This window comes from Macaca mulatta, chromosome 19, assembly GCF_049350105.2.
Source record: "Macaca mulatta isolate MMU2019108-1 chromosome 19, T2T-MMU8v2.0, whole genome shotgun sequence".
NCBI lineage: Eukaryota > Metazoa > Chordata > Mammalia > Primates > Cercopithecidae > Macaca > Macaca mulatta.
The window spans coordinates 18,867,817-18,892,617 of record NC_133424.1 but is presented as its reverse complement, the minus strand read 5'-3'; the positions used below and the strand labels follow the sequence as shown (position 1 = coordinate 18,892,617).

Below are 24,801 nucleotides of genomic sequence, written 5' to 3'. Positions count from 1 at the left end.
CACTCACCCCCACCCCACAGGGCCCTACCTGCCAGCATCCTGTGAGATGGTCACCGACACATCCAGGCCCAACGTGGTGACTCGCTTGCACACAGCGTCCATGTCGATGATGGAGTCAATGCTTTCAGGCCCATCCTCCACGCAGCACTGGGAGCCGGGGCAGAAGCGGCAGTTGTCCAGCCCCTTGTAGCCCTTGTTGTGTCCACATTTCTCCAGTGTGACTGTGGTCGCCATGCCTGACACCCCCACATGCACCACCAGCTGCATATAGACAGGGGCAGGACTTAACATGGCCTGCCCATGGGACTCGGAGGAGGTCCCCCTGAGGCCAAGGAAAAGGCAGCATCCTTACTGGGCTCTGCCTGGGGTTGTGTTATTTCTGACCTCCTGCTGCTGGAATAGACCCTGCAGTCACTCTTGCAAAAAGGTATGCCACGTAAGACAGGCAAGAATTTGAAACATGCAAGGCTGTTCATTGCAGCTCTTCCTGTTATCGAAATCAAATACTGGAAACAAGCTAACTAGCCATCCAGAGGGAGTTAGTTCAATAAATAATGAGCTACTATGCAGCTGTTAAAATGCCAGCACAGTGTTTTTATTTGTTTCTTTGTTTGTTGAAATGGAGTCTTGCTCTGTCGCCCAGGCTGGAGTGCAATGGTGCGATCTCAGCTCACTGCAACCTCCCCCTCCTGGGTTTAAGTGATTCTCCGGTCTCAGCCTCCCGAGTAGCTGGGATTACAGATGTGTGCCACCACACCCGGCTAATTTTGTATTTTTAGTAGAGACGGGGTTTCAGCATGTTGGCCAGGCTGGTCTCGAACTCCTGACCTCTGGTGATCCGCCCACTTTGGCATCCCAAAGTGCTGGGATTACAGGCGTGAGCTACCATGCCCAGTCTTGTTTGTTTGTTTTTGTAAGAGACAGGATCTTGCTCTGTTGCCCAGGCAGGAGTGCAGTGGCACAAAAATCTTGGCTCACTATAGTCTTAAACTCCTGGGCTCGAGCAATCCTCCTGCCTCAGCCTTCTGAATAGCTGGAAGTATAAGCGTGCACCATCATGCCTAATTTTTAAATTTTTTTGTAGAGATGGGGTCTCACTACGCTGCCCAGGCTGGTCTCAAACTCCTGGACTCAAGCAATCCTCCTGCCGCAGTCTTCCAAAGTGCTGGGATTGCAGACATGAGCCACTACCCTTGGCCTGGATAGCCCTTTGGGTTTTTTGAGACTAAGTCTCGCTCTGCTGCCCAGGCTGGAGTGCCATGGCACAATCTCGGCTCACTGCAACCTCCGCCTCCTGGTTGCAAGCGATTCTCCTGCCTCAGCCTCCCGAGTAGCTGGGACTACAAGTGCCCGCCACCATACCTGGCTAATTTTTTGTATTTTTAGTAGAGATAGGGTTTCGCCATGTTGCCCAGGCTGGTCGCGAACTCCTGAGCTCAGGTGATCCATCTGCCTCGGCCTCCCAACGTGCTGGGATTCCAGGCGTGAGCCACCGTGCCGGGCCTGAAAAGCCCTTTTGAAGACAAGACCGTGTGGCATTGGTCACGTGATCCGATCAGGAACAAAGCCACCTAAGTCCTCCACATGAAGGGTGCCAACCTGTAAGTCCTGATGAGGAAGCACCGCCCCTCGGCACCACTCACCTGTGGACTGTGCTTCTCCCACAGGGCAGGGATGAGTCTCTGGACCGTTTTGTACTCAACTGGAATCTCGTACACGTGCAGGTCCACACTGTCGCCAAGGCCTAGCTTTTCCAGCTCCTGGAAGAGAAGAGAGTGGGAGTGTCGTGGCCCCTGACGGCAGCTATGGGGATAATGCGCTCCCTGGGGGTAAAACAAACAGGCCCGCTCTTCTGACTTATTCTGCAGGATGGGAAGTGGTGAGTGTTGATTGAGTTCAAAGCCCCTCATTTCCTTCCCCACCCACTTGCCTGGAAGTCTCTCTGCATCTCTATGGAAGGTGACATGATTCTATGGCCCCTGGGGTTAAATCCCAGGCTCCTTGGAATCAATCCTGCCTGTGTGACCTTAGGCAATCCACTTAACTCTCAGAGTCTCAGTTTCCTCATCTGTAAAATGGGAATAACAGAGTATCAGGCCGGGCGCGGTGGCTCAGGCCTGTAATCCCAGCACTTTGGGAGGCCAAGGTAGGCAGATCACCTTGAGGTCAGGAGTTCGAGCCCAGTCTGGCCAACATGGTGTAATCCCATCTCTACTAAAAATACAAGAATTAGCCGGTGTGGTAGCATACGCCTGTAATCCCAGCTACTTGGGAGGCTGAGGCAGAATTGCTTGAACCTGGGAGGCAGAGGTTGTAGCGAGCCGAGATCACATAACTGCACTCCAGCCTGGGCAACAAGAGCAAAACTCCATCTCAAAAAAAAAAAAAAAAAAAAAAGCCAGGCGTGGTGGCTCACGCCTTTAATCCCAGCACTTTGGGCGGATCACCTGAGGTCAGTAGTTTGAGATCAACCTTGCCAACGTCGTGAAACCCCATCTGTACTAAAAAATACAAAAATTAGCTGGGCGTGGTGGCAGGTGCCTGTAATCCCAGCTACTCAGGAGGCTGAGGCAGGAGTATGGCTTTAACCCGGGAGGCAGAGATTGCAGTGAGCCGAGATTGCACCACGGCACTCCAACCTGGGTAACGAGAGTAAAACTCTGTCTCAAGGAAAAAAAAAAAAAAAAAATTCAACCTGTTTCCAAGTAACTCAGCAGTATCCCAGAAGAAAGCTCAAGAACACTGAGAAGTGGCTGAGTACGGTGGCTCACGCCTGTAATCTCAGCACTTTGGGAGGCTGAGGCAGGTGGAACACCTGAGGTCAGGAGTTCGAGACCACCCTGGTCAACATGGAAAAACCCTGTCTTCATTAAAAATACAAAAATTAGCCGGGCGCGGTGGCTCAAGCCTGTAATCCCAGCACTTTGGGAGGCCGAGACGGGCGGATCACGAGGTCAGGAGATTGAGACCATCCTGGCTAACACGGTGAAACCCCGTCTCTACTTTAAAAATACAAAAAACTAGCCGGACGTGGTGGCGGCGCCTGTAGTCCCAGCTACTCGGGAGGCTGAGGCAGGAGAATGGTGGGAACCCAGGAGGCGGAGCTTGCAGTGAGCTGAGATCCGGCCACTGCACTCCAGCCTGGGCGGCAGAGCGAGACTCCGTCTCAAAAAAAAAAAAAAAAAAAAAAAAAAAAAAAAAAAAAAAAATTATCTGGGCATGATGGTGCGCGCCTGCACTCCCAGTTACCCGGGAGGCTGAGGCACGAGAATGGCTTGAATCTGGGAGGTGGAGGTTGCAGTGTGAGCCCAGATCATGCCACTGCACTCCAGCCTGGGCGACAGAGCAAGACTCTGTCTCAAAAAAAAATAAAATAAAATAAAATAAACAAAAATAAAAAAAATTATATTTTTCAAAGGTCCCACCATCCATTCCCTTAACAAACCTGCACTGATTCCCATCTTCACACCACAGAGGTGACAGGGCATGGCATACATCATGCAGATCTGTTTCTTCCTCCTTTCTTTTTTTTTTTTTTTTTTGAGACAGAGTCTTGCTGTTTCGCCCAGGCTGGACTGCAGTGGTGCTATCTCGGCTCACTGCAAACTCCGCCTCCCGGGTTCATGCCATTCTCCTGCCTCAGCCTCCCCAGTAGCTGGGACTACAGGTGCCCGCCACCACACCTGGCTAATTTTTTGTATTTTTAGTAGATACGGGGTTTCACCATGTTAGCCAGGATGGTCTCGATCTCCTGACCTCATGATCCGCCCACCTCGGCCTCCCAAAGTGCTGGGATTACAGGCGTGAGTCCCTCTCTTTCTTTCTTTCTTTTTGAGATGGATTATCAAAAGTCATTTAGTGGTACAATCTTGTCTTACTACAACCTCTGCTTCCCAGGCTCAAGAGATTCTTCCGCCTCAGCCTCCGGAGTACTGGGATTACAAGGTGCCCGCCACCACACCCAACTAATTTTTGTATTTTTAGGAGAGACGGGGTTTCATCATGTTGGCCAGGATGGTTTCCAATTCCTAAGATCAAGTGATCCGCCCCCTTCTTGGCCTCCCACAGTGCTGGGATTACAGGCAGGAGCCACTGCACTCAGCCCCATGGAGACCTGTTTCTAATTTCTTATTCACACACCTGAGAAATCTCATAGTATTTTTGCTTTTAGAGATGGGGTCTTACTACATTGCCCAGGCTGGTCTTGAACTCCTAGACTCAGGTGATCCTCCCATCTTAGCCTTAGTTGAGACTACAGGCAGGTACCACCACACCTGGCTTGTTTTTACATCAATTTTATCTTTTTTTTTTTTTTGAGATGGAGTTTCGCTCTTGTTGCCCAGGCTGGAGTGCACTGGCATGATATCGGCTCACCGCAATCTCCACCTCCTGGGTTCAAGCGATTCTCCTGCCTCAGCCTCCTGAGTAGCTGGGATTACAGGCATGCGCCACCACACCTGGCTAATTTTGTATTTTTAGTAGAGACAGGGTTTCTCCATGTTGGTCAGGCTGGTCTCAAACTTCTAACCTCAGGTGATCTGCCCACCTCTGCCTCTCAAAGCACTGGGATTATAGGCGTGAGCCACTGTGCCTGGCTCGATTTTATCTTTTTAAAAAAATTGTATTGAGACAAAGTCTAACAGCACATAAAAGTTTTTTTTTTTAGACGGAGTCTCGTTCTGTCGCCCAGGCTAGAGTGCAGTGGCACGATCTAAGCTCACTGCAACCTCCGCCTCTTGGGTTCAAGCGATTCCCCTGTCCCAGTCTCCCGAGTAGCTGGGATTACAGGCACATACCACCATGCCTGGCTAATTTTTGTATTTTTAGTAGAGACGGCGTTTCAGGATGTTGGCCAGGATGGTCTCCATCTCCTGACCTCATAATCCACCCGCCTTGGCCTCCCAAAGTGCTGTGATTACAGGCGTGAGCTACCACGCCCGGCCAAAAGTAAAGTTTTTTTTTTTTTTTTTTTTTGAGACGGAGTCTTGCTCTGCCGCTCGGGCTGGAGTGCCGTGGCTGGATCTCAGCTCACTGCAAGCTCCGCCTCCCAGGTTTACGCCATTCTCCTGCCTCAGCCTCCCCTGTAGCTGGGACTACAGGCTCCCGCCACGTCACCCAGTTAGTTTTTTGTATTTTTTAGTAGACACGGGGTTTCACCATGTTAGCCAGGATGGTCTCGATCTCCTGTCCTCGTGATCTGCCCATCTCGGCCTCCCAAAGTGCTGGGATTACAGGCTTGAGCCACCGCGCCCGGCCAAAGTAAAGTTTTTAAAAAGATTTACTGCTGCTTTTCCATTCATAGTCAGTAAAAAAAAAAAAAAATTCTGAGACAGGGTCCAGCTCCGGTCACTGAGGCTGGAGTGCAGTGGCACCATCAGCGCTCGCTGCAGCCTTGACCTCCAGGGTTCAAGTGATCTTCCTACCTCAGCCTTCCAAAGTGCTGGGATGACAGGCATGAGCCACTGTGCCCAGCCATTGATTTTATCCTGCAACTGTGTTTGCTCCACTCAGCAGTCTATCTAGGAGATCTATCTACATTACTCTACGGAGATCTCAGCGTACCCTTTTCTCTGCTGCGTAATACTCTGTCTCAGAAACAGGTCACCATGGATTTAAACATTCCCCTACATTGGAACATCTAAGTGGCTTCTGATTTCCTTATTGTAAAGCCATGCTGCAGTGAACATGCTCATGCAAACTTCTCATGCTGATGGGTGGGGAATAAATGCCAAACAGGGCATTGCTGCACTGCAGATCAGTCAATACACAATTGCTATTGAGAGAGATCATCACACTGAAGCCTGGTTTTCCCACCTCATATTCAATACGTCTCAGAGGAGACAACTTTTCAGTTTGTAAATGCGTCTTCCCCTAATCTTCAAGAGGAGAACCCACAGAGCTCTTTTCTCTCTTAAAAACAAATCAGCAGGCCAGGTGCAGTGGCTCATGCCTGTAGTCCCAGCACTTTGGAACGTCGAGGCAGATAGATCATTTGAGGTCAGGAGTTTGAGACCAGCCTGGCCAACATGGTGAAACCCCGTCTCTACTAAAAACACAAAAAATTAGCCAGGCGTGGTGGTGCATGACTGTAGCCTCAGCTACTCGGGAGGCCGAGGTAGGAGAATCGCTTGAACTTGGGAGGTGGAGGTTGCAGTGAGCCAAGATCACAACACTGCACTCCAGCCAGAGTCTCGCTCTGTCTCAAAACAAACCAACAAACAAAACACAAATCAGCAGCCAGGCACAGTGGCTCATGCCTGTAATCCCAGCTACTGGGGAGGATCACTTGAGGCCAGGAGTTCGAGGTCAGCCTGGGCAACATTGTGAGACCCCCATCTCAAAAAAAAAAACAAAAACAAAACCCCCACACCCCAAGTGACACAAAAAGCACAGACAATAAAAGAAAAAAATTGATAAACTGGATTTCATCAAAATTAAAAAAAAAATTAAACTATCTAAAAGAGTGAGTAATCTCTGTCTGGACCAACCTGGAGGGATTTCCAGGCAAGACCTATGGTGAGACTGCACCACCTTCTGGACAAGGAAGGAATGGAAGCGGGGGATGGGGACGGGAGGGAGACTTCTCTGCAAAAAACTCATCACGATTTTGAATTTTTTTTTTTTTTTTTTTTTTTTTTAGACGGAGTCTCGCTCTGCCACCCAGGCTGGAGTGCAGTGGCCGGATCTCAGCTCACTGCAAGCTCCGCCTCCCGGGTTCACGCCATTCTCCTGCCTCAGCCTCCCAGGTAGCTGGGACTACAGGCGCCCGCCACCTCGCCCGGCTAGTTTTTTGTATTTTTTAGTAGAGACGGGGTTTCACCGTGTTAGCCAGGATGGTCTCGATCTCCTGACCTCGTGATCCGCCCGTCTCGGCCTCCCAAAGTGCTGGGATTACAGGCTTGAGCCACCGCGCCCGGCCGATTTTGACTTTTGAACCATGTCAATGTTTTACAAAATCAAAAAATAAAATAAAACAACCCATAGTCCCATATCAACAGATCTGCCTCTTTTCTGTCTTCTCCCTAATGGGCACAAGGTGATGCCTTGAGTCTCATGGGATGTGTTACTTTAAAAGTCAACAGGGAAAGCTGTATTCAGAAAAACAGGGTCAGGGGTGGGTGGCTCACACCTGTAATCCCAGCGATTTGGGAGGCCGAGGCAGGAGGATTGCTTGAGGCCAGAGTTCAAGACCAGCCTGGCCAACATGGCGAAACCATGTCTCTACTAAAAATACAAAAACTAGCTGAGTCTCAGCTACCTGGGAGGTTGAGGCATGATAACCACCTGAACCCGGGAGGCGGAGGTTGCAGTGAGCTGAGATTGCGCCACTGCACTCCAGCCTGGATGACAGAGTGAGATTCTGAAGAAAGAAAAGAAAAGAAAGAAAAGAAAAGAAAAGAAAAAGAAAGAAAGAGAGAAAGAAAACCACTGTCAACATACATACACATACCCCAAGGCATGCAATCACAAGAGAGGTGTTCACGTGTGCATTTGGCAAGACCCACTTGATGGCAGGGCTTGGTGGCTCACACCTGTAATCCCAGCTTCGTTGGGAGGCCGAGGTGGAAGGATCATTTAAGCCCGGGAGTTCAAGACCAGCCTGGGCAATATAGTGAGATCCCATCTCTACAAAAAATAAAATTGAAAAAATTAGCCAGGCATGGTGGTGCCTGCCTAAGTCCCAGCTACTTGGGAGGCTGAGGCAAGAGGATCGCTGGAGTCCAGGAGGTTGAGGCTGCAGTGAGCTATGATTGTGCCACTGCACTCCAGCCTGGGCAACAGAGCAAGACCCCATCTCAAAACAAAAAGAAAGTTTTTCACCAAAGTGATGGGGAAACTTAAGGTCTGTTCACATTGCCTGATGTAAATTATCCCTCAATTTTAAATAGGGTAACAGTGGGGAGCCGCTTGCCATACAGTGTATCTGGCACTAGAAGGAAGTGCATGGCTGGTAATCTGGCTGAAGTCTTAGCCTCTGAACGCGCTCTGTTCCAACAGGGCTGGATGGTTCTCCTCCGGGAGAAGGGGCGCAGGGCACCCCAAGTCCCACATCACTTTGCTGGGAGCACACCCGGCCTCATGCACCACCAGAGCATACACCGTGAAAGGACGGGGCTCGGGCAGATGCCCCATTGTCTACACCCCATCTACCTGACAGGACCCCGCCGCGCAGCCTCGTCTGACCGATTCCCCTGACCTCACGACAAAGACCCTCTTTGTTCCCTGGTAATATCCTTAGCAGGTCTGTCTAGACTCACTGTGGCAGCAATTGTCCTGTGATGTTACCAAGTTCTGTGACCCGGGTCCTCCTCACCCAGCTTGGGCAAGAGACGCCCCAGACGGCCCTGAGCCCCAGAGCTCCCCGGCCCTTAACACGCACCTGCGCCTCCTCAGAAGAGAAACACGGCCAGTGCCCCAGTCCACCCTGAGAGAGAGGGGAGATGGGACACACAAGACACATGGTGCCTCCTGTTTGGGGTGCTGGGGGTAGCCACTATCCCAGGAAAGACAAGGGGGGGATCCCCTCTGTACCCCCCCAACTCCCACCCACCTCCTGAATACTGTGGGTGGGAAACAGTTCCACCTATGCTGTGGGTATGACTTCACCCAGGGGACGAAGAGAGAGGATCAGAAGAGACGGAGACAGGCCAGGCACAGTGTAATCCCAGCACTTTGGGAGGCCGAGGTGGGCGGATCACAAGGTCAGGAGTTCGAGACCAGCCTGACGAATATGGTGAAACCTTGTCGCCACTAAAAATACAAAAATTAGCTGGGCATGGTGGCATGCACCTGTAGTCCCAGCTACTTGGTAGGCTGAGATGGGAGAATCGCTTGAACTCGGGAGGCAGAGGTGGCAGTGAGCCAAGATGGCACCATTGCACTCCAGCCTGGGTGACAGAGTGAGACCCTGTCTCAAAAAAAAAAAAAAAAAAAGAGACAGAGAGATGGAGTCAGAGAGAAACAGAAATGGAGAGAGAGAGAAGGGGAAAGAGAGAGAAAGAGACAAGGAGACAGACACACACACAGGGAGAGAAACTGAGACACACAGAGAGAAACAAAGATAGAAAAAGAGAGAAAGGGGAAGAGATAGTAAGACCCAGAGAGAGACAGGGAGACAGGGAGACAGAGAGAAACAGAGAAGGCTCGGCATGGAGGCTCACGCCTGTAATTCCAACACTTTGGGAGGCCGAGACGGGAGGATGGCTTGAGCCCAGAAGTTTGAGACCAGCCTGGGCAAAATGGCCAAATACCATCTCAAAAAAAAAAAAAAAAAAAAAAAAATTGCTGGGTGTGGTGGTGCATGCCTGTAGTCCCAGCTAATTGGGAGGGTAAGGTGGGAGGATCACCTGAGGCCGGGAGGTCAACGATGAGGTGAGCTGAGATCGCTCACCTCGCTCATTCAATCGACCATTGAACTCCACTCCAGCCTGGACGGCAGAGTGAGAACCTGTCTCAAAAAAAAAAAAAATTCGGCCGGGCGCGGTGGCTCACGCCTGTAATCCCAGCACTTGGGGAGGCCGAGGCGGGCGGATCACAAGGTCAGGAGATCGAGACCACGGTGAAACCCCGTCTCTACTAAAAATACAAAAAATTAGCCGGGCGCGGTGGCGGGCGCCTGTAGTCCCAGCTACTCAGGAGGCTGAGGCAGGAGAATGGCGGGAACCCGGGAGGCGGAGCTTGCAGTGAGCCGAGATCGCGCCACTGCACTCCAGCCTGGGCGACAGAGCGAGACTCCGTCTCAAAAAACAAAACAAAAACAAAACAAAACAAAAAAAAAACAGAGAGAGAGAAAGAGAGAAACGGAGAGAGAAAGAGGGGATGAGGTGGGAAGAAACAGAGAAACCCCAGAGAGGCAGAAAGATACAAGGAGACAAGAGAGAGAAACAGACACACACACAGAGAGAGGTGAAAGCGACAGAGACAGAGAGATGAAGAGACACACAGAGATGAACACAGATAGAGAGAAGAGGGGAAAGGGACAGAGAGAGACCCAGAAGGAGCAAGAGGGGAGAGACACAGAGAAGTACTTAGGAGGTCCCTGAAGGAGGAGGAGCTTCTGAAAAATCCGTCAGGGCAGGAAGCAATGGCCACCCACGGCGCAGAACAGATCACCCATCTTCGGGTGGAGATGACACCTAGCAACAGTTGCCTGCGTTACACCAACACCACCCCAGGGCACATTTTTTGGAGGAATGGATTCAACCCATCCAGCAGGGACACCTTTCTAACAGGCAAGTCCAGGACAAGAAGGAACCAGACAGCAACTCCAGGGGTGGTTCTCACAGAGGTGTGGGACCTGGAAGCCACTTGTTCCCACCAACTTCTAGAACAGGCAAAATTCACCTAGTGGCACAAAAAAATCTGCAGAGGTTTACAACTGGAGGGCTTGGGAATACTTGGGAAGAGGCTATGTGAGGCTTCTGTGAAGAATGCGAGGAAGAACCAGAGAATGTTTGAGATCTTGACCTGGCCTTGGGAGTACACATATGTAAAATTTCTTTTTTTTTTTTTTTTTTTTTTTGAGACGGAGTCTCGCTTTGTCACCCAGGCTGCAGTGCAGTGGCACAATCTCGGCTCACTGCAACCTCCGCCTCCTGGGTTCAAGCGATTTCCGGCTAATTTTTGTATTTTTAGTAGAGACGGAGTTTCACCATATTGGTCAGGCTGGTCTTGAACTTCTGACCTCAGGCAATCCACTAGCCTCAGCCTTCTAAAGCGCTAGGATTACATGCGTGAGCCACTGTGCCTGGTCAAATTTTTTTTTTTTTTTTTTTTGGGACAGGGTCTAGCTCTGTCACCTGGGCTGGAGTGCAGTGACACCAAGGGTTCACTGCAGCCTCTACCTCCCCAGGCTTAGGTCATCCTCCCATATCAGCCTCCCGAGTAGCTGGGACTACAGGCATGTGCCACCACACCTAGCTAATTTTTGTATTTTTTTTTATAGAGATGGGGTCTTGCTAGGTTGGCCAGGCTGGTCTCGAACTCCATGCCTCAGGTGATTCTCCCACCTCAGCCTCCCAAAGTGCTGGGATTACAGGCGTGAGCCATCATGCCAGGCCTAAAATTTCACTAATGAGTGTCCTGGGTGTATATATGTTAAACTTTGTTTTGTTTTGTTTAAGTGAAACAATCAGATCTGAGAAGGCTGGCATCTTTTTAGCAGGGGAATGGTGGGGAATCTTGTGTCCTAAACTTCAGGAAGAAAGCGAAAAGTGGGCCTGGGCACAGTGGCTCATGCCTGTAATCCCAGCACTTTGGGAGGCCGAGGTGGACGGATCACCTGAGGTCAGGAGTTCAAGACCAGCCTGGTCAATGTGGCAAAATCCCGTCTGAACTAAAAATTAAAAAATTAGCTGGGCGTGGTGGTGTGCAGCTGTAATCCCAGCTACTAGGGAGGCTGAGGCAGGAGAATCGCTTGAACCAGGAGGTGGAAGTTGAAGTGAGCCGACACCATGCCATTGCACTCCAGCCTGGGCAACAAGAACGAAACGGTGTCTCCAGATTAAAAAAAAAAAAAAAAAGAAAGCAAAAAGTGGCAACTGCAGGTCTGGAGAGAGGATAACCAAGGAGAAGGGCTATTTCCTCTCCGGCCACAGGATAAAAACCTGCCATCCTTCACCATCCGAGAAGCCCCGAAGCTCAGAGGGATTTCCAAAGATTGTTTAATTGATTTTTCTTCTATTTAGATGCAGATCACAGTGTCTGGGGCCCAGGAATTCAGACACCCGGCTTTGTGTCCACTCAGCCCCGTGAAGGCTCCTGTCTGAAATCTGCACAAAGCCTGACACACAAGTCTTCAGAAACACGCTGTTTCTTTTTGTCTGGCTCTCCGGGGAACGGGTGAGCAGGCAGGGCCTCGGGCACGCTCCCATCTGCAGGGTCCCGGGACCCTGTCCCTCCGTCCCGTTCACAAACTGGGCAGGAAAGAAAAAAAAAAAAAAAAAAAAAAGAAGGGAAACAGCCAAAACTTTAAGGTCTTAAGTTGGGGAGGGAAGGGGGTGATTAAAAAATGGGGGGTACAGCTGGGAACTGCCACGCTGAGGTTTCAACTTAGATTTTTCTCCAAATCTAGGATTCTGGAGTGGGAACAGAGGTTACTTTCAATCAGGCAGCAAGCAGGCTAGGATAAACAGGAGTTTGGCTCTGGTCTCTGCCGGTCTGATTTATATAAGCAAAAAACACTTCCTTGTTTCTGTGCATTGCTCCCCAGCCTGTCCCTACAAAATACTCCATCTGGGAAAGAAACTAGAAAGGTTTTGCAGGCTGGCATCTTGTTCAGGGCACCCGGAATGACAGCCCCCCTCGGCCCCTAATATGCCATCTTTTTTTTTTTTTTTTTTTTTTTGAGACGGAGTCTCGCTGTGTCTCCCAGGCTGGAGTGCAGTGGCGTGATCTCGGCTCACTGCAAGCTCCACCTCCCGGGTTCACGCCATTCTCCCGCCTCAGCCTCCCAAGTAGCTGAGACTACAGGCGCCCGCCACCACGCCCGGCTAGTTTTTTGTATTTTTAGTAGAGACGGGGTTTCACCATGTTAGCCAGGATAGTCTCGATCTCCTGACCTCGTGATCCACCCGCCTCGGCCTCCCAAAGTGCTGGGATTACAGGCTTGAGCCACCGCGCCCGGCCCTAATATGCCATCTTTTCCTCCCCCAGCTGCCGGGAGGTGACAGCGAGGCTCACCGTACCCCCTCCTACAAAGTCAAGACATGTCCCCCTGCCACCCCACCCCACATATTCCTGCCTGGTCCTTCCGAAACCACGAATTACCTGCCCAAAACATACCAGAGAATTCTCACTTTGGCTGTTCAGAAACCAACCTGAGTCACGATTTGTCTGAGTCAACGGAAAACATTTTTGTTAAAAAGGAGGGAGATCCTGGCCAGGTGTGGTGGCTCACACCTGTAATCCGAGTACTTTGGGAGGCTGAGGAGGGTGGATCACCTGAGGTCAGGAGTTTGAGACCACCCTGGCCACCATGGTGAAACCCTGTCTCTACTAAAAATACAAAAATTAGCAGGTATTAGCACGGTAGGGGGCGCCTGTAATCCTAGCTACTCTGGAGGCTGAGGCAGGAGAATCCTTGAACCCGGGAAGCGGAGGTTGCAGTGAGCCAAAAAAAAAAAAAAAAAAAAGACGGAGATCCTAGAGTTGGATAATTCCTAGGTAAAGTAGACGCCAGCACCACATAAACAGCTGTGTCCTGGAAACCAGCTATGTTTATATCCACACCTGGCCCTCCAGACCCAGATCTAGCCGATGGCTGGGGCCTGGGGCACTTCTGAAGCAATGCCACTCCCATTTCTTGGCTGTGTGATGTCAGAGAACTCTCTTTGTCTCTCCCCTGGGCCTCAGTTTTCTCTTCTGTTAAGTGGGCGCAAGAATAACTGCCCCTACTATGCAGGGGTTATTGGGAGGATTCAGAGTTCTGGGCTGCAAACAAATACTCAACAGATGTGTGCTCCAGTGGTTACTATCCAGGAAGATATGTGGATCCGACATCGTTTTGTAAGAGCTGGCTGGGCATAGTGGCTCATGCCTGTAATTCCAGCATTTTAGCAGGCTGAGACCAGAGGATCACTTGAGGTCAGGAGTTCGAGACCAGCCTGGCCAACATGGTGAAACCCCATCTCTACTAAAAATACAAAAATTAGCCGGGCGTGGTGGCAGCCACCTATAATCTCAGGCACTCTGGAGGCTGAGGTAAGAGAGTCGCTAATAAAAAAAAAAAAAAAAAAAAAAAAAGAGAGTCGCTTAAACTCAGGAGGCAGAGGTGGCAGTGAGCTGAGATTGTGCCATTGCATTCCAGCATGGGGGGTGATAGAGTGAGACTTTGTCTCAAAAAAAAAAAAAAAAAAAGTTTTGTTGAAAGGAGACTTTCTGGGATGCCATAACTTTCTGCGGCGGGGGAGTGCCCAGTTCCAAGCCTGACTCCCACCCTCCAGATCTAAGTTACCTGAACTGCAATCCAACTGGCGTTCACAGTGTGTTCCCCAAAAGGGCCAAATCCTGAAAAAACAGGAAAAGCAATATATTACCCAAGAGTGGCCCTTCCCAGTCTTCCCCTGGCCGCTACTCCCACCTGGAGAAGCAAACAAGGAGCTTCAGGGCGCAGCTGCCAGGGACATTGCGGGCCTGGTCCTGAGTTCTAGGAGCACCTGGAGACCCGTCAGAGCCGCCGTCCTGCACCTGTCCACTCTGAAGTCAACGGGTCCCTTCCTGTCTTCACCTCCGCCGGCCCCTCCTGCTCAGCCAGGATCCAGAGGTCTCTTCTGCCTCCGAAAAGGTTGTCCTGATCCTGTCTCCACTTCCTCTGTTCCCCTTGACCCAACCTAAAATTATTGTGTCACTGTCCCGAAATGCCCTGAATCGGCACCAAATGAGGAATGAGCCCTATGGGCTGTCTAGATTTCACCTTGTCACCCTCCTCACTGCTAGCTCAAACTCCAGGCCCCCCTTTCCAAAACACGACAGTCACCCAAGGCTGTGCTAAGTGATCTTCCTGGCATTCCACCTGGCCACATCCCCTTTCAGGCAAGGGTTTTTCCTGGGCCCAGTTTCCAGGAGCAGGGACTGAGGCACAGAGAGGTGAAGCTAGCTGCCCAAGGTCACACAGCAAGAAGGTGAAAGAGCTGGGATTCAAATCCAGTCCTGGGGCCGGGTGTGGTGACTCACACCTGTAATCCCAGCACTTTGGGAGGCCGAGGCGGGCAGATCACCTGAGGTCAGGAGTTCGAGACCAGCCTGGCTAACATGGTGAAATCCTGTTTCTACTAAAAATACAAAAAATTAGCCAGCTGTGGTGATACATGCCCGTAATTCCAGCTACTCAGGAGGCTGAGGCAGGAGAATTGCTTGAACGCAGGAGGTGGAGGTTGCAGTGAGCCGAGATCACGCCATTGCACTCCAGCTTGGGCAACAAGAGCAAAACTCCATCTCAAAACAAAACAAAACAAAAAAATATATGGTCCATCTGGGCCAGTGATCCCACAGGATATAAATGCTATGCAGAGATGCTGTAGCCTGGGATAGCAGGTAGGGGCTGTGGCTCAGAAGGGGACCTCCTAACTCTATCCTTCTGTACAGCCAAAGTTTGAGTCCCAGCTCAGCCCCTTACAAACTGGATGACCTCTGTGAGCCTCAGTTTCCCTTTCTGCAAAATGGAGACAGTCAAGATGTAATCAGCTCATTCAAAAAGTGCTGGAATAAATAACCAGATCAAGGAAGGCTGGAGGGGGTGGGGGCAGTGACCCTCCTCCTAATTACACACACCTGTTAAGCAGGTGTCTGGTTTCTTCCCTCTTCCCTGAATCTCCAGGATCAGCCTCAACCTCCCTTCAACAGCCACAAAACACCTGTGTGCACCTTTGCGGGATTTCTCACTCTGACCCCTCCAGACAGCAGGTCAAAATGACACCCCCTATTCCCTGACTCTGAGGCCCCAGCGGAAGTTTGCGCCCCACGTGGCCCCGAGGCGGAGTCTCAGAGAGGAGGAACAGTTGGTTTGGGGGTTGGGGGGAGTCGGTGACAGCGGGGGCCCTGACTCACCAACAAACAGCCCCGGCACAAAACACAAAAGGTTTCCGCTGAAGACAGTCCCTGGGACAGCTGGGAGAGCCCCAGCGCCCGAGGTCCCCGGACTCCCACCTGTCCCTGCCTTGGGGGAGCAGCCCCCCACGAGCGCAGGGCGCGGCGAGCAGTGACTGGGAGGTTCATTTGTCACTGGGACACTTCCTGCCCGCAAATCGGCCTTTGTCCCCTGGGGCCGGGGGTTGGGGGGGCGGTGTGGGGACAGGCCGGACCTCGGAAGGGGCAGGGAGGAAGGGTCCAGTCCAGCCCGCAGGCCAGACAGAGCAGGCAGGTGCCAGGAGGGTCACCATCCCTACCTTGGAAGGAAAGGACGCCAGGGGGACCTGCGCGGCGCCGGGCATTTGCCCGGCCCCCCAATCCCCGCGCCTGACTGCCCTGACTCCCGACCCTGGGACCCCCGAGGCTCCTCCTCTTCCACTTTCCAGGAAGCCTGGGCTGCGCAGGGCTCCCGCGGGCGATGACACCTTCCAAATCTGGGAGGACTTCCAGCACCTGCCCCGCCCGGCCCCGCAGTCCCGGAGCCGCCCCGGCCGCTGCCGCTACAGCCCCCATCAGCCAGCGTACCCGTCACTACCACCGCCTTCCTCGGCTGCTCCATGGCGGGACTGGGCTGCGCCTCGGACCCGCTTCTGTTCCGACTGGCGCGACAGCTGCAGCCGCGGTAGCCTCGCAGCCGCGGTAGCCTCACAGCCCCGCAAGGCCACGCCCCTCCACGCCCCCTTCCACGCCCCCGGTCAGGCGCTAGGCGTGCGCGCCCGCGGGCCCGAGACGCAGCGTGCGCGCCCTGCGCTCTGCCTCCGACACTGAACCCAGCCCCCGACGGCTATCACCATCCTCCCCAACCTCCGTTTCCCCGTCTGCAAAATGGGAACATCTTATGCCGTAGGGTGTACGCACTGAGTCAGGTGCTGGGGACGAGCCGGTCCTTTATTCTATAAGAGTTCATTGAGGGCCTGCCCTATGCATGCATACTGCCCAGAATTAGGGAGGGGAGTCCCCGCGAGCAAGGCCTGTTTTCCAGATAAGGAAACTGAGGCACAGATTGCCACTTCCCCGAGGCCACTCACCTCGAGGGGTCACAGGAGCGGCATTCAGGCCAGGGAGTTGGCGGGGGTAGGGGAGGACGGAGTAAAAAAGGAAAAACACGGCAACCACATTTGTGTGGTGCCAGAAGGTTCTCTGCAGGACCCCATGGTCCTAGGAGGCTAATGGGGGAGGGCGATTGCACCTCCTGTTCCCTCCGCCGGAGCACACCCCGCAGGTACCTGCGAAGCTGGCCGCCTTCAGCCCTCAGCTCCAGTGTTCCAATGTCGCCTTCTCCCAGGCGCCCTCCTCTCCCTGGCTGTCACCTCCTCTGAGGGGTGAACTGTCACTTTCTCCTTGGGGCCTTCTCTGGCTGTCACTTCCCTGCTATCCTATTACCTCCTCTGAGGGTTCCTTCTGGCCCTCCCTGGCTGAAATGACCCCACTGCTACCCCCTAGTATTTCCATCTTATTCCCTGGTTCCATCCTCTTTAGAGCAATAAAGCTCAGAAATTATTTCCTTTCTCTCTCTCTATTTTATTTATTTTATTTTATTTTATTTTATTTTATTTTTTTGGAGACAGGGTCTCTGTTACCCAGGCTGGAGTGCAGTGGCACAATCATAGCTCACTACAACCTTGACCTCCAGGGTTCAACTGATCCTCACACCTCAGCCTTCTGAGTAGCTGGGACTACAGGTGTGTGGCACCACACCCAGCTAATTTTTGTAGAGTCGGGAGTTTCACTATGTTGCACAGGCTGGTCTCGAACTCCTGAGCTCAAGCAATCTGCCCCGTTGGCCTCCCAAAAGTGCTGGGATTACAGGTGTGGACCAGCACGCCTGGCCAGTAATCATTTTTAATTTTTTTTAACTTTTAAGTTATGGGGCACATGTGCAGGTTATATAGATAAACTCGTGTCATGGGGGTTTGTTGTACAGATTATTTAGTCCCCCAGGTATTATTAAGCAGAAATTATTTATGTATTTATTTATTTGAGACGTAGTTTCACTCTTGTCGCCCAGGCTGGAGTGCAGTGGTGTGATCTTGGCTCACTGCGACCTCTGCCTCCCGGGTTCAAGCGATTCTCCCACCTCAGCCTCCCGAGTAGCTTGGGATTACAGGTGAGTTCCACCTTACCCAGCTAATTTTGGATTTTTAGTAGAGAGGAAGTTTCACCATGTTGGCCAGGCTGGTCTCGAACTCCTGACCTCAGGTGATCCACCCTTCTCAACTTCCCAAAGTACTGGGATTACAGGCATGAAACACCGCCTCTGGCCCCCCCAGGTATTACTAAGCAGAAATCATTTAGTATAGTCACAGCCTCTCTGGTTGGCTTCCCATTTCCTCTGACATAGAGATGAGAACTTCCCGAGAAGGACATGTTGTTCTGTTAGAGCTGCATCCCAACACCCAGCACGTCCCCAGGCACATTCTGCCAACTTTCATCAGAGACCAGAATTCCTCTAAAAACAGGCAGAAAATGAAAGCTGAGTTTCTGGCCACATCTTCAGAAACAGGGCTGGACCCCGGACTTGGGTCACTGTTTTTTTTTTTTTTTTTTTTGAGACAGGATCTTGTTCTTTTTGCCCAGGCTGGAGAGCAATGGAGCGATCACAGCTCACTGCAGCCTCAACCTCCATGGCTGAAGCGATTCTCCCACCTCAGCCTCCCGAGTAGCTGGGACTACAGACACATAAAACCAGGCCTGGCTAATTTTCTTTTTTAATTTAATTTAATTTTTTTTTTTTTTTTTTTTTTTTTTGAGGCAGAGTTTCGCTCTTGCTGCCCAGGCTGGAGTGCAATGGTGCAATCTCGGCTCACTGCAACCTCCCTCCGCCTCCCAGGTTCAAGCAATTCTCCTGCCTCAGCCTCCTGAGTAGCTGGGATTACAGGCACGTGCCACTACACCTGGCTAATTTTGTATTTGTAGTAAGAGTCGGGGGTTTCTCCATGTTGAGGCTGGTCTCGATCTCCTGACCTCAGGTGATCCGCCCGCCTCAGCCTCCCAAAGTGCTGGGATTACAGGCGTGAGCCACTGCGTCCAGCCAATTTTAAAAAATCTTATTATTTATTTTTTTTTGTTTTTATTTTTTTTTTTTGAGTTGGAGTCTCCCTCTGTTGCCCAGGTTGGAGTGCAGTGGCATGATCTCGGCTCACTGCAAGCTCCGCCTCCCAGGTTCACGCCATTCTCCTGCCTCAGCCTCCCAAGTAGCTGGGGACTACAAGCGCCCGCCACCATGTCCAGCTAATTTTTTGTATTTTTTTTTAAGTAGAGACAGGATTTCACCGTGTTTGCCAGGATGGTCTCGATCTCCTGACCTCATGATCTGCCCGCCTAGGCCTCCCAAAGTGCTGGGATTACAGACTTCAGCCACTGCGCTGGGCTGCACCCAGCCAATTTTTGTATTTTTTGTAAGGACGAGGTCTTGCTATGTTGCCTGTTTGGATTGGTCTCGAAATCCTGGGCTCAAGCAATCCTCCTGCCTCAGCCTCCCAAAGTGCTGGGATTACAGGTGTGAGTCAGAACTCCCGGCTGTGTGGGTCACTGAGAGCCCGTTCCACTTAGACTTCGCCACCATTCACCAGGACACTATGATTTTTTGTTTGTTTGTTTGAGACAGAGTCTCATTCTGTCACCCAGGCTGGAATGCAATGGCGTGATCTCGGCTCACTACAACCTCCCGCCCCCGGGTTCAAGCGATTCTCCTGCCTCAGCCTCCTGAATAGCTGGGATTACTGGCGCCTACCACCGTGCCTGGCTAATTTTTGCATTTTTAGTAGAGACGGGGTTTCACCATGTTGGCCAGGCTGGTCTTGAACTCCTGACCTCAGGTGATCCGCCTGCCTCAGCCTCCCAAAGTGCTGGGATTACAGGCGTGAGCCACTGTGCCTGGCTGGTACTATGGTGTTTACTGGCTCCACCCCCGAATTCCTCCAACACCAAGGGCAGAGCTCTCTAGGCTGCCCCTGAGCCCTGTTTGGAAGCCCACGCCCCAGGTCACACGCTCAGTGGCTATTTTGGTCTTCAGCAGCTTCAGGTAGAATGCAGAACATCAGAGAGCTGTCTGAGCTGGCCAGGGAATGAGGTCCAAGCCAAGTGGGAGAAGAGGGCAGATCAAAACACTAACCTGGCCGGGCGCAGTGGCTCATGCCTGTAATCCCAGCACTTTGGGAGGCCGAGGCAGGCGGATCACCTGAGGCCAGGAGTTTGAGACCAGCCTGGCCAACATGGTGAAACTCTGTCTCTACTAAAAATGCAAAAAACTAGCCGGGAGTAGTGGCACGTGCCTATAGTCCCAGCTACTCGGGAGGCTGAGCCAGGAGAATCACTTGAACCCAGAAGACGGAGGCTGCAGTGAGCTGAGATCGTGCCACTGCATTCCAGCCTAAGGGACAGAGCAAGACTCCGTCTCAAAACAAAACAAAACAAAACAAAAAAACCACTCACCCAGAGTCAGGTTTTATAACCTGAATATGTGATACATGCCTGGTGTGGAGTACATGCATTGCTAGAAGTCAGGGATATGGTGAGAGAGAAGTGACAGTGGATTTTCGTTTCCTCAATTGCAGTGGGAGGAACGAAAACATGCAGAGTCAGCAGTGATGGGGAGAAACTGAGTCATGTCCCGCTGCCCCAGTGACTGGCGTAAAGGCTAATGTTCACTGGTAGCCCTAATCATGTTCGGGCCATGTTTTTGTTTTTTGTTTTGAGATATGATCTTGCTTTGTCTCACAGGCTGGAGCGCAGTGGCACAGTCACAGCTCACTGCAGCCTCCACCCCCTGGGCTCAAGCCATCCTCCCGCCCCAGCCTCCCAAGTAACTGGGACTACAGGCATGTGCCACCATGCCCAGCTTGGGGGAACTTTTTTTTTTTAAGACAGAGTCTTGCTCTCTCACCCAGGCTGGAGTGCAGTGGCACGATCTTGGCTCACTGCAGCCTCTGTCTCCCAGGTTCAAGTGATTCTCCTGCCTCAGCCTCCCAAGTAGCTGGGACTACAGGTGCACACCACTATGCTCAGCTAATTTTTGTATTTTTAGTAGAGATGGGGTTTCGCCATGTTGGCTAGGCTTGTCTCAAACTCCTGACCTCAAGTGATCTGCCCGCCTCGGCCTCCCAAAGTGTTGGGATTACAGGTATGAACCACTGCACCTGGCTGAGGAACTATTTGTGTGTGTGTGTTTGTTTTTGAGACGGAGTTTCACTCTTGTTGCCCAGGCTGGAGTATAGAGGCCTGGTCTCGGCTCGCTGTCACTGCTGCCTCCTAGGTTCAAGCGATTCTCCTGCCTCAGTCTCCCAAGTGACTTGGATTGCAGGTGCCTGCCACCACACCTAGCTAAAGAACTATTTTTTTTTTAACCCAGTTAGCAAAGTGAGGAAACTGAGGCCCAGAGTGGCTAAGCCACCTGCCCCAGGTCACACACAGGAGGGGCTCGGTTTTGGTTTGGAAGTAAATGGGCACCTCCTTAGGGGAGGACAATCCCAGCCAAAGTAAATCCTCACTGGACCTGCCAAGGTGAGGTTTCTTGCACTAGGATAGTTTGCAACAGTATATACCCAGCAGCACAGGGGAAGGGGTCAGATGAACTGCAGTGGGGGGAAAGAGAGGTCAGAGTGGAGTCCTCTAAAACAATATTTAAAGATTGGGTGTGGGCCAGGCGCGGTAACTCACACCTGTAATCCTAGCACTTTGGGAAGCCAAGGCAGGAGGATCACTTGAGGCCAGGAGTTCGAGATCAGCCTGGGCAACATGGGGAAACCCCTTCTCCACTGAAAATACAAAAAAATTAGCCAGGTGTGGTGACATGTGCCTGTGGTCTCAGCTACTTCAGAGGCTGAGGCAGGAGAATCGCTTGAACTCAGGAGGTAGAGGTTGCAGTGAGCTGAGATTGTGCCACTGCACTCCAACTTGGGCAATAGAGCGAAACTGTCTCAAAAAAAAAAAAAAAAAAAAAAAATCGGGTGTGGGCCAGGTGCAGTGGCTCACGCCTGTAATCCCAGCACTTTGGGAGGCCGAGGCAGGCAGATCACTTGAGACCAGCCTGGGCAACATGGTGAAATCTTGCTCTACTAAAAATACAAAAATTAGGCCGGGCACAGTGGCTCACACCTGTAATCCCAGCACTTTGGGAGGCCAAGGTGGGCGGATCACAAGGTCAGGAGATCAAGACCATCCTGGCTAAAGTGGTGAAACCCCGTCTCTACTAAAAACACAAAAAATTAGCCGGGCATGGTGGCGGGTGCCTGTAGTCCCGCTACTCGGGAGGCTCAGGCAGGAGAATGGCGTGAACCTGGGAGGCAGAGCTTGCAGTGAGCCAAGATCACGCCACTGCACTCCAGCCTGGGTGATGGAGTGAGACTCCGTCTCAAAAAAAAAAAAAAAAAAAAAAAAAATTAGCCGAGCATAGTGGTGCGCACCTATAGTCCCAGCTATTCCAGAGGCTGAGGTGGGAGTATCACTTGAGTCTGGGAGTCAGAGCTCACTTTTCCTTCCAGAGATATTATGCATTTGCAAACATGTTTGCATGTGTCTTTTTTTTTTTTTCCTGAGGGGGAGCCTCACTCTGTTGCCCAGGCTGGAGTGCAGTGGCTTGATCTCCGCTCACTGCAAGCTCCGCCTCCCAGGTTCACGCCATTCTCCTGCCTCAGCCTCCCGAGTAGCTGGGACTACAGGCACCCACCATCACGCCCGGCTAATTTTTTGTATTTTTAGTAGAGACGAGGTTTCACCGTGTTAGCCAGGATGGTCTCTATCTCCTGACCTCGTGATCCACTCACATTGGCCTCCCAAAGTGCTAGGACTACAGGCAAGTGAGCCACCGCACCTGGCCTGCACGTGTCTTTCTTTCTCTTACATTTCGTTTTCATTTCATAAATGCTCTTCCATACTTGATGTTTTTCTTTGGCAATAAAATACACATAGCATAAAACTTACCCTTTAAACCATTTATTTTATTTAATTTTTAATTTTTATTTATTTTTTTTGAGACGTAGTTTTGCTCTTGCTGCCCAGGCTGGAGTGCAATGGTGCAATCTCGACTCACAGCAACCTCCACCTCCCGGGTTTAAGCAATTCTCCACCTCAGCCTCCGGAGTAGCTGGGATTACAGGCATGTGCCACCACGCCCAGCTAATTTTGTATTTGTAGTAGAGATGGGGTTTCTCCACATTGGTCATGCTGGTCTCGAACTCCCGAACTCAGGTGATTCCCCAATCCCCAACCTCGGCCTCCCAAAGTGCTGGGATTACAGGCGTGAGCCACCACACCGCTTGGCCTTACTTTATTTTTTGAGACAAGTTCTCACTCTTTCACCCGGGCTGGAGTGCAGAGACACAATCATAGCTCACTGCAGCCTCAATCTCCTGGGTTCAAGCGATCCTCTCTCCTCAGCCTCCCGAGTAGTTAGGACTACAGGTACAAGCCACCTTGCCTGTTTTTTTGTTTGTTTGTTGTTGTTTTTTGTAGTAAAATGTGTGTGACATAAAATTTACCATCTTAACCATTTGTAAGCATACACTTGGGTAGCATTAAGTACGTTCACATTGTTGTGGAACCATTACCACCATCCATCTTCAGAACTTGTTCTTCCTAAACAAACTCTATACCTATTAAACGCTCCCTCCTTCTTCCCCTCCCTCAGCCCCTGGCACCCAACATTCTACTTTCTTTTTTTTTTTTTTTTTTGAGACGGAGTCTTGCTCTGTTGCCCAGGCTGGACTGCAGTGGCCGGATCTCAGCTCACTGCAAGCTCCGCCTCCCGGGTTTACGCCATTCTCCTGCCTCAGCCTCCCGAGCAGCTGGGACTACAGGCACCCGCCACCTCGCCCGGCTAGATTTTTGTATTTTTTAGTAGAGACGGGGTTTCACCATGTTAGCCAGGATGGTCTCGATCTCCTGACCTCGTGATCCGCCCGTCTCGGCCTCCCAAAGTGCTGGGATTACAGGCTTGAGCCACCGCGCCCGGCCCATTCTACTTTCTGTTTCTATGAATTGGATGGCTTTGGCTGGGTGCCGTGGCTCACGCCTGTAATCTCAGAACTTTGGGAGGCTGAGGCAAGTGGATTGCTTGAGGCCAGGAGTTCAAGACCAGCCTGGCCAACATAGGAAAACCCTGTCTCTTAAAAATACAAAAAATATTAGCCAGGCATGGTAGTGTAAGGGGAAAGTTCCCTTGTTCCCCTTGCAGGATGGGCGATGGGGGTGTGGCTTTCTTCTTAACCTCTAGGGGAGCATACAGATAGGCAGGCTGTGGGATTCTGACCCCACAGTAGTGTCCAGGGTGCATGTTTACAGCTCCTGAAGCCCCAGGGGGCATGTGTTACAGGGTGCTCTTTTAGTTTACCGTCTATAGGCAGCTTACCAACTCAATTAGACCCTCTACCTTGTCACAAAGACGGAGGGATTTCTTTTCTTTTTTTTCTTTTTTTTTTTTTTTTTTGAGACAAGAGTCTTGCTCTGTCCCCCAGGCTGGAGTGCAGTGGTGCGATCTTGGTTCACTGCAACCTCCGCCTCCTGGGTTCAAGTGATTCTCCACAGGACTACAGGTGACCGCACCCTCACCCAGCTAATTTTTTAAATTTTTAGTAGAGATGGGGTTTCACCATGGTGGCCAGGCTGGTCTCAAACTCTTGACCTCTAGTGATCCACCCACCTTGGCCTCCCAAAGTCCTGGAATTACAGGCATGAGCCACTGTGCCTGCCCCAGACAGAGGGATTTCAGTATCCCGGGGTTTCTTGCCTTGGTGTACCAGAAGAATTAGATCATACCTGGGCTTGGAGAACGAGTATAAAGTTTTTTTCAATGCCGGTCGCGGTGGCTCAAGCCTGTAATCCCAGCACTTTGGGAGGCCGAGACGGGCGGATCACGAGGTCAGGAGATCGAGACCATCCTGGCTAACGCGGTGAAACCCCGCCTGTACTAAAAAATACAAAAAACTAGCTGGGCGAGGTGGCGGGCGCCTGTAGTCCCAGCTATACAGGAGGCTGAGGCAGGAGAATGGCGAAAACCTGGGAGGCGGAGCTTGCAGTGAGCTGAGATCTGGCCACTGCACTCCAGCCCGGGCGACAGAGCAAGACTCCGTCTCAAAAAAAAATAATAATAAATTTAAAAAAAAATAAATAAAGTTTTTTTCTGCTCTTGTTGCCCAGGCTGGAGTGCAATGGCGCAATCTCGACACTACTACTGAG

General features: G+C 51.4%; 1 protein-coding gene across 35 annotated transcripts in view; it reads right to left on the bottom strand.

The window, feature by feature from the left end:
* The window catches only part of PGPEP1 (pyroglutamyl-peptidase I), a 29,491-nt gene extending 13,193 nt beyond the window's left edge, over positions 1–16,298 (bottom strand). For 23 of the 35 annotated variants that reach the window (XM_077976946.1, XM_077976945.1, XM_077976948.1 and 20 more), the window contains exons 1-4: positions 16,153–16,298; positions 13,955–14,007; positions 1,644–1,760; positions 29–261 (exon numbers count right to left, since the gene is read on the bottom strand). In XM_077976946.1, the coding sequence (XP_077833072.1) occupies positions 29–261; positions 1,644–1,760; positions 13,955–14,007; positions 16,153–16,186 (437 nt within the window). In that variant the 5' untranslated portion in view covers positions 16,187–16,298. 35 annotated transcript variants of the gene reach the window in all.
* Between the last annotated feature and the right edge of the window lie 8,503 nt (positions 16,299–24,801).